At 37.6% G+C, this 18542-nt stretch overlaps 1 protein-coding gene across 1 annotated transcript; it reads left to right on the forward strand.

The window, feature by feature from the left end:
- Positions 1–305: 305 nt before the first annotated feature.
- Positions 306–17269, forward strand: LOC135732221 (ankyrin and armadillo repeat-containing protein-like). Its single transcript, XM_065250113.2, has 23 exons — positions 306–891; positions 1193–1630; positions 4105–4268; positions 4361–4476; positions 4565–4736; positions 4819–5032; positions 5190–5213; positions 5367–5568; positions 5663–5871; positions 6210–6314; positions 9281–9528; positions 9649–9820; positions 9951–10189; positions 10782–10935; positions 12769–12930; positions 13014–13120; positions 13216–13338; positions 13439–13597; positions 15893–16010; positions 16125–16234; positions 16354–16550; positions 16635–16678; positions 16815–17269. Exons 1-23 carry the CDS (start codon positions 306–308, stop codon positions 16946–16948), a joined length of 4197 nt encoding a protein of 1398 aa, XP_065106185.1. The 3' UTR covers positions 16949–17269.
- Positions 17270–18542: the final 1273 nt, after the last annotated feature.

Here is an 18542-nt window from a genome sequence, read left to right on the forward strand (position 1 = left end):
TTTTCTAATTTTTTTATTCTAATTACAACGTCTTCACATACACACAGCTCATTAATATTCATGAGCTAAGCTTGCGAGCTGCGCTGATATATGTCAGCGAAGTCGTACAACGTCACCATCTAGCGGTTGATTTGAAGCATTGATATGCATCGCTGGTTGCCAAGGTCAACGCGGTTCAAATTCATACACCTTACAATTACAAAGTATTTTAACCGAAACCTTGTTTTGAAATAAAATTACGATTAATGTCACTCTAAAGATCGTTTGTCGTTTAGGTTTCTGTGAATTTAGTTTCTCCTCAGATCATGGAGAGCGTGTGCCGGAGCTCTGTACCGTTAGATCAGTGCAGTGAGAAAACTGAAGATGCTGCGCAGACGACTGCAAACTCTTTATTGCAGAAATACGACAGCACGGACCTGCAGGAGCTACTCAGCATGACCACCTGCAGTTGGCTGTTCGGTGGAGGAGAACACAGCCTGCATCTGGATAAACATCCGGGCATCATCAGGCAAATGAGCGTCACCTCAGACCCAAACATAACTATTCTTGCTCCCATCGACTCACGTCTGCCCCTAGACTACAAGGTTGTTCATCAGATTGTGAGAGAGCTGACTGTGGGAATATATGGGTTTAACCAGCTGCCAGTTATCAGTCTTGAACCCAACTATGACCAGAGCTCCACGTGCCAGTTACCACCAGCATATTATGATACAAAAGTTGGCCAGGTTCTTATAAACATCGACTACTCAATGAAGACCCTCTGGCATGGTTGTTATTTTCCAAGAGAAAAACGTGTAGTCTTCTCAGACCAATGGAGAAACAGCATGGGTGTGAATGCAGATGGTTTGCCACAGACTAAAAAAGATATCCTTGCTGAGTTTCTTAATGCAGGTGAGATATTTAATCTTTTGTTACTAATGCAGTGAATCTTAACATTTTATCCATCAGCCCAACATTTAGGGCAACAATCAGATCCTTTAATAGATCTTGAATAAAGATGTGTATTTGTTAAATGTAACCAAAATAACCAAACACTAAAATGTATCTTGATTTTAAGTTTTTATTTTTTTAGTATTTTGATGTGGAGGCCCCTTATGGAGGTTCCCTGGTTGAGCAACACTAATCTGAAGTTAACAATATATATTTGTCTTGATGTTAATTAATGTAACCCTCTTATAATTCTTCTCACCAGGTTTAATGGACATCTCAAATAATCCCTGTTATCAGGACATTTATAATGAGGACATTGATGTAGACCCAACCTTCGATCCCAACCGCGTCGAAGAAGAGACCCTCTTCTCACGATACTCTGAAGACATCCTGATTAAACTGAGCTCGTACCTGACATCTGTCTGCCAGCACCAAAATCTGTTTGTGTTTGAGGGGACTCATAGCCTCTCTAATGTTGTTCGACTCACCGAGGAAGAGGTCGATCTCGCCACCTACCAGAGGTTGCAGAAAAAACTTTCTGGTCACATCAGACTGGTGAGAAATCACCTCAGAAGAAACGCAGAAGTCTCCACGGATCTTGCCTATCTAAAACTGATCACGTTCCTGGTACCCCTGCTGATTTTCTTGAGAAAAAAGATGCTGATTCCTAATCTGTCTCAAATGCTTCCACCTTTGTCAGGTTTGTTAGCCTTTTAAATATAATTCTATAAATAAATTCTGAAGATTAAATTAGGGCTGTCACAATTATGAAATTTGGCTGAGGGTTAATTGCGTAATAAATTGTGGCCATTATGACGATTAATTGTCTATTTAATTGCTTTGACATTTAATTCTCATACATTTGTTTCTTTGTTTATAAAATAATTTTCACATATTGTTGTGATTATTTAAATTAAATCTTTTGCAACGTTTCCCTGGCAGTAAATATTAATACACATAACACATAAAAGTAATCTGATACTGTCTCGTTTATATAGGCGCTGCAGCTCCCCCTTGTGTTTTTAGAGAGATGTGCAATCATTGCGGTGATCTGAAATCATCGCGATTATTTTAATATTGTGACAGCCCTAAATGAAATTTTCTATGTTATTTATTCATATAATGACCATTAATATTGAACATTAAACTAGTGATGTTTTTTACATTTTCTATACACAGTGCTCAAATTCATTGCATTTTTGCTGTTCTCTTTTGATTGACAGGATATATCGGCCATGACATTCGGCTGTTTTTGAACTATTGGCCAATAGCTAATAGGGTTAAAAATGGCTTTTTTCTGACCAATACTAATAATTGGCCGATATATTGTGCGTCTCTAGTATGTGTATGCAGTGGGGGCGGTGCCTCTTTTTTCGAGAAGGCAAAAAAGGAAAATATGTGTTCGGGTTTTAATGTGTGTAGCTCGTCATGTCAAAATATATGTTCATGGGAACCTGTACATTGCGCGTCATGTCAAAATACATGCCTGCTGCACATGCATTGAAAGGGTTCCTGATAAAAGAGACGTCTTACAAGACACTCACTTAACCCTTAATCTGTTTTTTCTCGATCGCCTCCTAGTGACTGGTCCCAGTATAGGTCATAAACCGCGCCTCCCCATGTTATTCAATGGGACTTGAGAACAACTCAAAAATTTAATTACACTTCAATTATCTTTTTTCCGAAGCTGGTTTCTGTCATTTACTGTAGTTTTTATCACGCTGATGTAAATTCAAATGTTTGTTTTTAAAATAAGTTTGTGTTTACTTAGTTATTTAATGATATAAAAACAGTGGTGTCACATCATGATTGACAGCTGTGATATCGTGTGATATGCGCATTATGCGAGAGCGAGGGCAGGGTCTTGATTTCGTGGCTTTACTTCCTGTTCTGGTCCTGAAATCGCTACTGCGCAGACTCAAGACCCAAGATGTCAGCGCCATATGGGGACAGTGGCGGCTTCACTTTTCACCAATGGAAGAGAGCGAACGGGCATCGTCCATCTTTTTTACAGTCTATGGGTCATAAGCATAGACCGTAAAAAAATATGGACATAGTGTCCGTGACGCCACCCATTGGTTTGCGTAGAGCGTTTTTGAAGCGTAAAGTAGGCGTTGCCTGCCATTGCCATCTTGGAAAACCGAAAATGGGTAAAGAGGCGGGACATGGGTGAAGCTGAGGTGAAACCACGCCCGCCTTTCGCGAGTCTAGTGACAGCAGTGGCTGTTTAACCGTCACTCAAGCGGCCACGCCCTTAATTATGCAGAAGTTTAAGGCTTAATATAATTTAAACGAATGGGTTACAATGAAATTCACCCCCCTCACAGTTGTCATGAAGGGCAAAATTAGCTATTTAGACCAATAAAACTTTATGTACCAGACTGTAAACATATTATTTTCTACTGTAAAGTTGGGCATTTGTAACATGAAGTCTATGGGAATTGACTCCCTTTTGGAGCCATCCTCAAGCGGCCAGTCGATGAATTGCAGTTTAAGTCACTTCCGTATTGGCTTCATTAGAGAGATCGGAAGATTGCCCCTCGGTCATAAGTGAATATGGACCTCTATTGGATATATGTGGTCATTGCACTTTCTTTCTTTAATTATAATTTCTTACGTTTTTCCACAAACCAGCAGATGTCAGTATTATATCTCTAACACATAGAGCAATGTCCAAAAACAATTTAGATTTAATTAAATTTTAGATATAAAATAAATTTTTTTCATGAGCCAATTTATAGCCTAGTTATAGTAACTGTGCAGTAAATAGATAAAGAACTTCCAAATTTTCACAAAAATACAGCATAAATGTATAGTTGAGAAGTAAATAAAAAAATATATATAGATATCCATATAAAAAAATTATATTTCCTTATGCAATCGCTCTTTAAAAGTTTGGGGTCTATCAAACACTAAAAAGTTATCCTTTATGAACACTGATTAAGGGTTAACACTAAACTCTGATTATACATTAGATTAAGCGAGTATCTTGCAAACGCGAGCGTCTCTTTTATCATAAACCCTTACGAAGCATCTGTAGCAGGCCCATATTTTGACATGACACGTGACGCACATAACGAAGAGTTTCGCATTCGTGCCTCCTCGATAAAGAAGTCACAAGTCGCCACTGAGTATATGTGATTATTATTGACTTTTCTTTATTTGTTTGTAAAGATGAAATGCTGAAAACCGAACGAGAGGTACCGCCACATATCGTCGGACCAGAATTTGCATGCAAGCACTTTCCATACAAGCAGGATCAATATTTTCATCTACATGGAGGGATTGAATTCGATGTTTCACCTCCTCCCCTGGAGGACATTACTGAGGAAATGGAGGTGCCACAGTTCACATTTAAAACTTTTTACAGTTCTTTGTGATACTGCAGAAATGACCCATTTCTCCTTTGAATGAATGCTTTTTTGAAAAGGTGGCTTTTAGGACTCTGCACACAGACGCTGTGAACTACCTGCATGAGCTTCTTCAACAGGACCTCACTTACAAAACAGACTTTCTAATACCACGCAGTGAGATCGATGGAAAAAGGTCAATAGGCCTTTATTTTTTTTTAAAAAACACTTCCAGAAATATCATTTTACATTTCATTGCATCTAAACATACATTTGTTTTGCAGCTATAATGTCATCTGCTTTGAGTTAGAGTCACTTTATTCCCAGAATAAGTGGTGGGGAGCCTTGAACTCGAGCATCAAAACTCTAAAAGCAGAAAGACTTCCCTTGACAGACACTGAGCTACACGAACAGTTAATGAGAACGTTTGGCCACGCTAAAACTATGAAGTACAAGGTGATAAATGGCAATTCGTTTTTGGTTTCTGAATATCTCCATGAACGTGTTCTGTATTGAAGCTAATGTGTTTGTAATGCAGAATGTGAAGTTTGCACTGAAGGCAGCAGCAGCGAGAGGACTGTGTGCAGTGTTTTACTCATTAAGTCAAAGGGAATCATATCTGAATGGACACGATGAGAAGGGTCTCTTTCTGTTGCACCACGCTGCAGCCAATAACAAAACACACATCATCGTCCAGCTCGCTGCAGCAGGCGTGAACATCAATCAAACACGCAGCATCAGATTCAGAGCAGGTCCAAACATTTAACATGTTGTCTGCTAATGTACAGCTGTATAAATCCAATCCATTACTATGTCTTTAGACTGTAGGAGAAACCTAGTTTCTAAACAAATAACTTCATTATTTTTTATGAATACCAAGAGATTCACCTCACTTTACTTCAAACCAAGGGGGTCACTTCATAGAAGGAGATGGTAAGTGAAACTTTAATGTTGGGAAAATATATTTTGTTTGTACATACATGGATTATACATTTCAAAAATAATGTAATAATTGAATTATTTAAAAAATAATGCACACCTGATGTTGCACACAATATAAATATATATTTTTTCTTTCTTTTGTAGGTCTCACACCAATGCACCTCGCTGCACAATGTGGATCCCTTGAGTCTGTAAACTGCCTTCTTGCACTGGGAGCGTGCTATAAAGTTGTGAACCGGAGAGGTTGGATGCCCATTCATTTTGCAGCCTTTTATGGCCAGGTGGCTTGCATCCAAGCACTATGCAGGAAAGACCCTACTTTACTGGAGATTAAAACTTCTGCTGAGTATGTGATATATTTACAAAAGAAAGTGAAATGCATATGTTTTCAATAGGAGTTTTAGCTCCATACTCAAGTAAAGATGATGCATATTTCACAGGTATCGCAGTTCACCACTGCTGTTGTCAGCTACCTCGGGTTCAGTGGAGGCGCTGAGCTTCTTGTTGTCCATAAAGGCAAACTGGAGAGATGAAGACAGCATGGGAAATAATATAGTCCATCTAGCTGCACTTTACTTTCACACAGATGTTCTTAGACTTCTCATTCAGCTGAATCTGGATGGGCTTCATGTGTGGAAGATTCTTGTTGGTATGGTATTGTATATTTATATTATGAAACATTATTTCCATCTTCACTCTTAAACATGAAGTGCTACACGATGCCATAGATGAACTATGTGTCACAAAATGTTAAAAAAAGCTCTGCAGACAATAAAAAGGTGCAAGAAATGATTCTTGAACTGGCTTTTTGGGGAACCAAAAATGGTTCATGGCTTCGTTGTTAAGAACCTTTTGCAGCACTTTTATTTTCAAGAGTGTTTTAAATCATTCTCATTAATAAATGATTTTTAAAAGTATCTTCACATTTGATTCAAATCTTGTGAATGTGTAAATCCTCATTGTGCTGATGTCCATGTTTTTCTTTAGAGATGATTCAGGGTGAAGACTCCTGGCGATTGGAGATGGCTCTCAGGTCCCTTGAGGTTCTTTGTATAAACACAGAGTCCTTCTGTGAAGACATCATGGAAGCAGGTCACAGGCATACACTTTTTAATATTGTTTCTGTCATTTAGTTTTGGATTGTACTTTTGCATTTGGGGAACAGTAGGATAGGATAATGCAATTGTTTTGTGATTTACAATAATTTAATGTAATGATCATTCTGTGAAATATAACCTTGATATCTTTAGTATTGACTGAGTGGTCATGTCAAAGATTGAAATCAATGATTGAAATTAGAGGTCGACCGATATGTTTTTTTTTTTTTTTAAGGCCGATACCGATATTAAGAAAGCTGATTGGCCGATATGAGTCCGATATGAGACAAACAGAAAATTGGTGAAACTAAAAAAAATTGTTATGCATACCATACCTTTTTGACAAACTTATAACATATTTATATGATATAGTTAAAGGCACAGTGCATGATTTTTGAAAAACACTTTGGAAAAAAGTCGGGCGACTACCACACTTGTAGCCAATCAGCAGTAAGGGGCGTGTCTACTAACAGACATCATTAGGTTTGTTCGACTTCATGCGGCGCTGCGCAGACCGATCGGCGGCTGACTTGAAGCAGTGCATTCCGGTTAGTATTTTTGTCCGACATCAGCTGGCGCTGCAGGCACGTGACTGTCATAAGGTTTTTAAGTACCGCGAGAGCGTTTCGAGAGTAGCCGGCTAGCTCAGCCGGTGCAGCTTCTCCAGAGCGGCTGCACGGAGTTGTGATGACGTAACAGCTTTACGTGATTGGTCGCCTCACTGATGACAACGATCACGTGCGTTTCAAGTTTAATCCAACCTTTACCTCCACTAATAAACATTATAAATTCATGTTTTAAAACAGGAAAAAACACTTTAATATGCTTAAATATGTTGTATTGTGTCGTGTAATAAAATAAAAATGAAAATAACAAACTCTATTGGTATTTTAATAATATAGGCTTGTTTCCCGTTATTTTCGGGTATACAGTATAAGCAGCAATTAAAATATTCGATATAAAATGTTTCTGGTTGCAACTTTTTATTAAAAGGTTTGTTTTTATCAAATTCAGCATCTAATTCACTTCGATCGCGATTAAAAACAAGGAAACACGGCGCACACGTCACTACGGCAAGCAGCAGGTGTCCGGCTTGACGGCTCCGTTTTCAGTTCCTCCCTTGACTGCAAGCGGCAAACCTCGCCGATCGGTCTGTGCTGCACCGGATGATCTCGAACACACCTATTGCCTGGGTTGCGTATGTGTGGGGTGGGTCTATCAACAACAGAAGGTCCAGAATCTATTGGGGTAGGGGCGTGTTTGTTTAAGTGATTTCAAATGTCAACATTGGCTTTCAGAGATCATGCACCCCGCCTTTAATCTGACATCTCAAGGTACTGTTAGTGTGTTAAACTTAGTGTGGTGTTGTGTGTGACACAACGTAACGTCATGTTAAAAAGTGAATAATGTTTGGTCATTTTATGGTCTGGCAGACTTTGGCTTTACTTTGAGTGACACAGAGGGCTCTATCATACACCTGGTGCAATGCGGGCAATGCGCGACGCAAGTGTCTTTTGCTAGTTTCAACCCGGCACAATGATCTTTTTCACGTTTAGCGGCACGTTGTTTAAATAGCAATTGCATTTGAGCCCAATTTTGCACCCATGGGCGTTCTGGTCTGAAAACGAGGTGTGGTATTCTTTATTGTTGGTATTTTGAGGCAACTAAAATAGACTATGCCATTGACCAACTAAAACCTGGTCTTAAGTCTAAAGTCAGTGGCGCAATAGTTTTTTTTTAATTTAATGAGCGCGTTAGTAATATGCGCCTAAACGGGGCGACAACGCGGGTTTGCTCATCACAAACATGAATGCGCAGTAGCACAAAAACGCTTTTAAATATGAAAGATTAAAGAATTAAAATGTAAAAGATTATTATTGAGTCTCTTGGACATAAATGAGAACCGATTATGTGACGTAAAGATTACGAAGGCGTAAAGAGCTGCTTCACCTGTAGCCTGGTAAGTAATTAAATGCTTTGCTTTAAACAAATGCATCTGTTTTCAAATGTTTTTAAATGCTACCCTACAGATTTATTGTATATGATGACTCTGTACCTGTGGATATGATGAGATGAGACACATCTTTAAGTAATGCTTTGTAAAAAATCCCATGGCGCTGTCCGAGTGCTGAAACACTTCGGCTCTCTGCACGTTTGTCAATTCTTCATCCCTTGTTTGTATTTTTAGAGTACAAACCTTTTCTTGCATATTTGCAAATTATTTTGTGAGATTACAATGATTATGTAGGATATCAATACATTTACAGCAATTAAAAGCCTGCTTTTTACATTCATGACTGAAGAAAACGGCTTTTAAAGGTTTTAATCCAAAAAAATAACAATTTCGATAAAATGAAAACAACAATTTTTTTTAACATTAATCTTAAATTGGTGGTCTTTTTCCCCCGCATAGTATTTCAGTTTATAAAACCCGCTTTCTAAATGGGGATTAGACATAGCACCAGACGCAACTTGCTTTTAAAAAGGGTATGAGAGACTCTCATTGGTTTATTGCACGTTACGCCCAAAACACACCCATTACTCATTAGGAGAATATGATCAACCCTTTTAGGCTGTGCGTTTGGCGCATAAACTATTTTTCCCGTCGTTAAATTAGCAAAAGTGGGTTCGGACACGTCCGTTTATACCGTACCCGTGCGCTTTAGACCATTCGCTTAGATTGTTAAAATAGGGCCCAGAGTTTCATTACAAACAACAAATTTAAGTAATAGAGAAGTTTACTGGTCAATTGAAAAGATTTATCACCTGATGTTATCACCCAAAAAAATAAATAAATCCAAATATTGTTCGATATATCGAAATCTGCAATATATTGTCCTATAACTAATTGAAATTAAACTTTGATGTTCCTAAACTCATCATTCAATTTTAAGACTTTAGCCGGGATTTCACAGAAAGGAGTCACCAATAATACTTTCTATGTATATCACTGTACCACAGGAGGTGTTCCCGTTCTGCTGGGGCTCCTTTCTTCAGATAAACAGGTGGTGCAGTGCATGGCTGCAGCTGTGTTGTGTCACATCTCAGAAAATGTCAAAGCTGCTGAAGATCTGGTGCATCTTGGGGCCATATCGGTCATCATCAACCTCCTCAGCAGCCGCCAGTCAGAGCTGCTGTCTCACTGTGCCGTCATACTGGCTGATCTGGCAGGACATAGTGATCAGTACAAAACCCTTATTGCTCAACTGGTAAGATAAACAGTGCTAGAACTCTTTGTGCAATAACAAACATTTAGATTTAGGCATTTGGCAGATGCTTTTATTCTTTACATCGTGCACTGAATTGATTATATAAATTTTTTTCTATAGGGTGGGGGGCCTTTGGTAGTGAAGCTCCTCCTGACCTCTGACCTCCAAGATGTTCTGGTAAATGCCATCAGGTGCATCAGTACATTATGCACCAAAAGCCCATGCAACCAAACTGCTGTCGCACACGCTGGAGGAATCCCACATCTTGTAGAATTCCTGTCTTTGAACTCTGGTACTGTTTACCTACAGAAAAGAGAGATAAAAATGTGCATTAACGAAACCAAAAAAATGCACTTGCTTGGACTTTTTTTTTTAAATATGAGAAAGGAATATAAGCAATAGCGTATTGTTTTTGACAAAAGTACTGCAGGAGGAGGCCTGCTTGGCTCTTGCAGAGTTGGCTTGGGATCACAAGGAAAACCAGGAGCTCATCTGTGAAGCAGGAGCGATCGATGCATTGGTGACAGCTCTTCAAGAGAGGCAGATGTCAGTTCGGGTCAAAGCAGCCAAAGCACTTGAATCCATAGCCAGCCATAATCCAGCCATACAGCAGTGCTTCCTTAAACAATCAGCTGTTAAACATCTTTTACAACTTTTAATGGTAATTTCCGCTTTTGTACCATATTTAAAGGAGGGGTGCATGATCTCTGAAAGCCAATGTTGATGTTTGAAATCACCTAAACAAACACGCCCCTAACCCAATAGAATCTGGACCTTCTATTGACAGACCCGTCCCACACATAGGCAACCCAGGCAATGATGTTGGTTAGTAGACACACCCCTTAATGGTTGATTGGCAACAAATGTTTTTTGGTACTCGGCACGGCTCCCTTTTCCAAGTGTTTTTCAAAAATCATGCAGCCCGCCTTTAACAAAAACATTTTTTTTTCACTTTGCAAGGACTTGATGCATATAAGACAACAACGAACTGGTAAACATTAACAAATTGAATAAAACAATAAAAGGCTTTTTATGGTCACACTACACCCTGGTTTAAATAAATATTTAAATATTTAAATAATATTTATTGAGAATCCATTGATTAAAACAACTCAACTTTTTTAAGTGTAGACTTAATTGTTGAATTATTTGAGTCATAAATATGTTATGTGAAATTGTTTAAATATGTAACCAGTTACCAAGTCAGCCTTTGGTAGAGTATTAACCTGCTGTACTTTACTCTCCATGTCAAGGTGTTTCAGGTGGACGTCCAGGAACAGGCAGCATCGTCTCTGTGGGCTTTGGCTGGACAAACTGCAAGGCAACAGAAACTCATGGCAGAACAGATTAGCAACACTTACATACTTGGCTTTCTCCTCTCCTCCTCAGATAAACTACAATATATAGGTATGGCCTGATGCATTTTTGCCGGCATTATGCACAGTCCCAAAAGTGATCAGCCAGTTCTGTTAACGCTTAACCCCCATTGACGAGTTATTTCGTCAATTAAGAGAAAACATTTGCATAAAAAACGTGTTCCTGATGAATTTTTATGTTATTCTGCAACACCCCGATTATTCACTAGATGGTGCACTTACCCATTTATGAAAAAACTGAAGCCAAAACGTTATTTATTAATTTTAAACTCTGTGTATGTATAGAATCTGATCTCTAACAAAGTTCCTTCACACAACTGCAATTATTTCAGCTTTTTGCTAATTTTTTTTTATTTTTTAAGAAAAATACCCATATTTAAGACTTTATAAGCAGAGAAAAAATATAGTTAGGATGAATTTTTTTCCCCCGTTTTGTTTGTTTGTGTGATTGTTTGAAAGCAGAGGGTCTGTTCTTTCATTTGATATATTTGTATGTTGATATATTTTTAGAAGATTTAGAAACATTTGTGAAAATCACAAAAAATACTGGCAAGCAACTTTTCAAAAAATGACTGGCAGGGAATGAGTTAAAGGCGGGGTGCACGATTTTGAGAAACGCTTCAGAACAGGGAGTCGGGGCGAGTACCAAACACACTTGTAGTGCAACATTATATCATGGAAATCCGTGTTATAGTCACGGAAAATGTAATCACTTTAACCGTGACCATGTCACGGAATTCAGCTTTTTTCGTGTAACTCCCACGGATTTCTTGTGTCATTTTATGTATGGTTTTCACATTGTTTTTTTCTATTTTCAAATTATTGTCATATGGGGATAAGGGTTAGATTTGGAGTTTGGGCTTATGTTAGGATATACTTTTATTTACTGGTTTCTAAACTATTCTCACCTGGAGTTGGGGTTAGAGTTGGGGTTTGGGTTAGGATGTCTAAAAATGTAACAGAAAGTGATTCAAACCCCAACCCCAAGAGACAATGGTAAAAAAAAAGGAAAAAAACAATGAGAAAACAAAACATAAAATGACACGAGAAATCCGTGGGAGTGACACGGAAAAGACATTCGTGGTCCCGTCACCGAAAAAAGCTGAATTCCGTGACATGGTCTTGAATAAAGTGATCAAATTTTCCGTGACTATAACACAGATTTTCGTGATATCAGGTTGTGTAGCCAATCAGCAGTAAGGGGCGTGTCTACTAATCGACATCATTGCCTTGGTTGCGTATGTGAGGGGCGGGTCTATCAACAGAAGGTCCAGATTCAATTGGGGTAGGGGCGTGTTTGTTTAGGTGATTTCAAATATCAACATTGGCTTTCAGAGATCACTCACACCGCCTTTAACATTTGAGTCACTTAAAAATGTAAGGAAAACTTGTCCAGACAGACGCCTCACCAAATGCAATAAAAGCACTTATTATCTACTAAGTGTTGACAGGGACTAACTAAACTAGACAGATGCTGTTTGGAAAGTCGCTCTTGCTTGCTCCTGTTCTGACAGCACGGGTCCCATCCAGCGGGTAATCGGCCAGCACTTCCTGTCTTGAGACATGCATAGATGAATGTCATCCCTCCAGTGGGTTTCTCTGTAAACATTGCTTACAAGAGTGTCTCCGTAGCTTGTATTGCTATTAATGTTAAGCTATGTCTCGATTACAAACGGTGATTCTAAAACTATAAAGTACTTCCCTTTCCAACAGGTGTTTGACTTGTGTTGTGCTCTGGATCATCCGCTTAAGTGTTTTGTTGAGCAGATGTTTTTAAAAAAGCTTATTTGCAGACAGAACTGTCCTCACCTTAGAATGTTTGAAACAAATTTGGATGATTTCTGGTTATATTGTTTTTTTGCAGGGTGTCAAATGGCAATTGCTCTATGCCGGGATAGTTGTGCCCATCAGGATGAGTTCTGCGAGTTAAATGGGGTACTGTGTTTGGTGTGCTTGCTTCGAGGGCCTGACATATCCCAGAAGACCTTGTTAAGTGCCATCAAGGCCTTGGGTTTTCTTTGTGTCGGTAATATATTTAGGTCTCAAATTAGTATTCAAATAATGATTTGTTTAATAATGCACATGATAGAATTTCCTCCATGGTTGCAGGAGTGGCACTAACCGCTAATCAAAAGAGTCAAAATATAATCTCACAGCAAAAGGCCATTCCTATATTATTGGAGATTTTAAAAGTCAATGAAAATCTGAAGGTCAAGGTGAGTATTTCTTTTGTGAATGACACTTTAAATAAACCGAATCAGGATGTGCCATTGGAGTAATGGTTACTTGTTTTTTAACCACATTACTATAGGTGCAGGTGGTTCAGACGCTTGCCCGTGTGCTGCTGGGAAACCAAAAACTCCAGAATGCGTTTTGGGAAAAAGAGGACTTCTCATATGAGGTCATTCTGGAACTTTTAAAAGCTGAAGACAAAGTAATTTACATTTGAATTATTACCACATTTAACTTTCCATGGAGCTCTGTTTTTTGTTATTCTAATGAACTGCTTATTAAGATATTTTATGCTTTTTCAGAACATTTCCCTGGATGCTGGATGTGCATTATCTCTATTTGTATTGCACAGCAAATCTCAACAGAGGGCAATTCAACAAACGCATGCAATTTCAATGAACACGTATGAGACCTTTTTAAAATCAGACAATGAGATTGAAAGAGCTGAGGCTGCATTTCAGGTATTTATAATAACACTAATGATGATGATGCTTCTATTTTGCATTTTCTCTTAAATTCACATTGAAAAACAAATTTGGGATTTGGGGAAAACTGATTCACCACACACTGTTGCTGGCAGAGATCTGGTTCTCTGTCACTTCTCATTGTCATGATAGACAAATATAAAGATTTATTTGGAAAGCTCAGCCGTTCTCTAAAATGTCTAAAATGGTGAAGACAGAAATCAGTTTATGCAAAATAACAAATATGCATATTTTAGGGTTTGCTTACCCCTGGTGGTTCACGGGGGAATTGTAGAGGGTTTTGAGGAAGTTGATGAAAAATTCATTCAGTATAATTGAATCATAAAATGTAAATGGTAACACTTCACAAAAAGAGTGTAATGGTACAATTAGTTAATCCATTAGCTAACATGATTTAACAATAAACAATACTAAGATTTATTGACATGTAAAGAACACATATATCCCAGCACAAAGAGTTTATATTACGCATTTATATTACATGTTTCTCGAGCAAATACAGAGCACAGTTTACCTCATCTCGTACAAATCTTATTAATATAACATTAGAAAACAATATATCAACAGATTAAACTCAAATGTTACAATTTGGCCTTCTGAACATTTGATCGCTTACCATGAATTCATAACAGACCAAAACTTAGATGCGCTCTGCACAGATTACACAGTCTTCCACAGTCAAGAACCTAGGTGTGATATTCGATAGCAATCTATCTTTCCATAGTCATATCTCCAATGTCTGCAGCAAAGCATTCTTCCATCTTAGAAATATCTCAAAAATACACCATATGATGTCTGCATCAGATGCAGAGAAGCTTATCCACGCTTTTATGACCTCAAGAACAGATTATTGTAACTCGTTACTCAGGGATGTCACGCAAATCAGATAAATAAGCTTCAGCTAGTTCAAAATGCCACCACAAGAGTGCTTACTCGTTCTAAGAAGTATGACCACATAAGCCCAATTTTGTCGTCTTTACACTGGTTACCAGTTCAATATCGCATACATTTTGAAATATTGCTAATCACCTAAAGTCTTACATGCCTAGCACCTTCGTATCTTCAAGAACTACTATCAGAATACAACCCATCACATACACTGCAGTCGTAAAACTCTGGTCACTTAATTATCCCTAAAATATCAAAAGTGCCTACTTAGCCCCTAAGCTCTGGAATGATTTACCAAATAATGTTTGAGAATCAGACACAGTTGATAACTAAGTCTAAACTAAAGACATTTCTCTTTAACAAAGCATTCAAATAATACATCTGGGCAATATACTTATGCCGCAATAGTTAGCTTGTCCAGCATTACTGTACATTCGAACTCCCCTAGGATTTTGTTTCTCTTTTCCTATTTCCTAATTAAACCAAGGCCTAGTCCGGGTTTAAAATAATCCCTGTCCGGGAAACCACCCCTATATTGTTCATGTTAAATAATACATTTACTAATGTGTGTTACCATGTAAATAAATAATTTTAGAATACAAAAGTATAAATTGCTAACAAAAATATACTTTATATGTTTAATCTGCAATGCATGCCACATGACAATTACACAACAATACAATTAATCTTAAACTTGAGAAATTAACAGATACGTTTAATGTACCTATAAAATAACAATAACTACGTAAAATACTATTGATAAAAACATTAAAATCTCAAGGGGTACTTCAATTAAATAATGTGGGACAAGGGTTTTTTGGTTGACAAAAAAGAAAACCCCTGCTATAATCCACACACTGCAAAAAAAAAAAAAAAATGACTTTCTTACTTAGTATTTTGCCTTGTTTTTAAATTAATATGTCTTTTCTTGATGAGCAAAATGACCTAAGAAAATAAGTCCTGTTTTTAGACAAAACATATACAATTTAAGCCAATTTGTGCTTAAAACAAGCAAAAAATCTGCCAATGGATTGAGAAATTTTTTCTTGATTTAAGTGTTTATAAAAAAAGTAAACTAAGTCAAGAAAAATGTTCTTATTCCATTGGCAGATTTTTTTGCTTGGTTTAAGCACTAATTTACTTAAAGTTGATATTTTTTGTCTTAAAACTACACTTATTTTCCTAGATCATTTTGCTCATAAAGAAAATATCTTAATTTAAGATTTTTTAGATATTTTTACTAGAAATTCATTTTTTGCAGTGCATGAAACAAAAACAAAGTCTAGTTGTTATTCCAATATAATCTGTATGCATAAAGGTCTGTACACAGAGGTAAAACAATATTCTGTGCCATTTTCAACATGCTTGTCTTTTGTATATCAGATAGTTTTGTTAGCCCGAGCGATTACAGGGTCAGATGAAGTTACTTTGACTGCAAGAGGCATCACTGTTCTTGTTGAATTATTACAGTCGCTGCAATCTACTACTGTTATCATCGCAGGTGAGTCATTACATTACATTGTCCGTAGAAATTAAACCGTAGAATGAGAACCAACACATCAATAATCTCACAGTCTGAATGTGCAATTTGTTATTAATGACTGTGTTATTTCAGCTCAACACCTTGCTAGTCTGGCACACATGAGAGCAGGTTTAATTGATGCTATTATCACCACGGGCACTGTAGAGGATCTCTGTGCTCATTTAAACTCAGAGGACACAGAGGTAGATCTTTTATATTCACCCTCTGCAAATCTAGTGTTTCCCAGTTAACCAAACTGTTCATTTTTAATAATTTCTCTTTAGTGTCTGCAACAATATACCAAACTCTTTCTATATTTCAGGTTCAAACTGCTTGTGCAAGCGCTCTGGGTTACCTCACCTTCAATCGTCAAGCTCATCGACAACTTTTGGGGAAATGCAGACGGGTCCCTGCCATGTATGATCTTCTAATGAACAATATAGCAAGAGATGCCAAAATCTCAAAATTCTTCACAGGAGAGTTTAAAAGACTAAAAAGAAAAGGGTTTCCATCCCTAAGGTGTGTCACAGGAAGTAAATGAATATGAGACCTAGGCTAGCGATAGAAAGCATCATCTTTTTCTTTCTGTTTTCTTCATTGCAGTTTGGAGATAAATGGTGCCCCCCCTGTGGCTCAGCAACATAAAAGTGAGTCATTTTTGGGTGAAATATCCCTTTAAAGATATCAAGGTATTTTCACAGAATGTTCTTTATATAATGCGTTCACAAGTCACAAGTGAAATATATCTAAAACACATGTTTGTTTGTGCTATACCACTTTCAGGGGAGGATAGTTGGAGTGCTGGACGTGGTCAGTCAGCAAGCTATGCGAGGGAGACGCCAGCTGGTGTGTCGCATCATGAAAAACACAGGACAAGAAACATTAACCCCAGAGTCAGGGTGGGACAGAGGCCTTAAAGCCTCTCCGACTGTCTATTAAATTAAAATGAGTACATTGAAAGGGCATGAACAATGTACATTTATCATAGCTTTGCAATGCAATTCATGCAAAAATGTTTAAAAATATACTTTGAATTTACACGCATAAACAGAAACATTAAAAATTCTTTAAAGAGCACCTATCGTCCGATTCACGCTTTTACATTTCCTTTGGTGTGTAAGTGTTTATTAGTACATGTTAACGTACTAACGTACTCCAACGTAAATCTCTTTTCTTGGACTACAACAAACACAGACATTGTAGGCAACAGTTTACTTCCTGGGATTGATGTAGATTGATTGTCATAATTCCTTAGCCTGTAAGTTAACTCCTGTTAGCATTGCATTGTGAGCGAATCTTTCAAACATGGTAGGGAGCTTCACATTTCCTGCTTCAAGACCTATATCTCTGCATCAGAACATGTAAGAGACATGGGGGTGGCATGACATCATGATCATTACCTGAGGTTTGTCCGTTTGTGCCATTGTTGGGTTTGACCCAGGTGTTTGCAGCTATATTATCAGAATTAATCTACTCTGAAAGTTAAGTTTGGGCGGCAAAAGATGTCTGTTTATGTTGTTGCTGCTAAAACCATCTGGTCTCTGGGCATCTTTTCACACAGGGATAGATCTTATAGATGGATCATTTGTTCAAATATTTTTATTTAACACAACATGATAATGTGCTCACAACTACAAACACCATGGAGGTGAAGCTACTAATATAATATATTTTTGCTTTGGTGTTACTGAAAGGCAAACTTCATTGTAACAGCAAGACAATTTAAAACAACATAAGAATACAATCTGCAAGAAATTAAATCTGCAAGATTTGGACTGCAGGGTCTCATCACTGTGACTCAGGATCTCTGTGGAGTGACAGACATGTTATGTTAATTACCGGTAGCTACTAAAAATATTAATTTATATTTTAACACAATTTTATACCTCATCTTTTAGAAAAGTTTTCTTTCCATTCTGTTAATTTCTCCTTGGTTGTTGTTGTGGCATGTTAAGTGGAGTTGTTTCTTTCTCTGAAACACTCTGCAAAGAGAAATGTTCAAGTTTACAAAATTATTGCTTGTTAGGATTGAACTGCTTGAAACCCTGGGTATACATTGTAGCTATTTCATCAGCACTAATAAATAGTTTACCTGGTTTATTGAAACATTGACCACTGAAGACCACCCACATGTGGCTTTGCAGGCAAAACCCGAGATGCTGATGGAAAGAATGAACTGAAGGACAGACAACAGCGGCAATACTACAACAATCCCACGACCTAAAACCTACAAAAATGATTATTATTCCCTTTATTTAACCAGATAAAACTTTCTGGGATTAAAAATCTGATAAATCTGAAAAATCTGATGAAAACAGATTACGAGTCCCATTGACTTCCATAGTAGAAAAAATAATACTATTGAAGTTAAAGGGGGTCATGATCGGTTTGATCACATGCGTCTTGATAGGTGCGTCAACTGCATGTGGAGCTGCACAGACCGACTGACAACTTAAAGTATCGTGAGATCAGACTGCTTGTTATGCTTTCGAATGGCTCTTGTGGCACAAT

This window comes from Paramisgurnus dabryanus, chromosome 5 (genome assembly GCF_030506205.2).
Source record: "Paramisgurnus dabryanus chromosome 5, PD_genome_1.1, whole genome shotgun sequence".
NCBI lineage: Eukaryota > Metazoa > Chordata > Actinopteri > Cypriniformes > Cobitidae > Paramisgurnus > Paramisgurnus dabryanus.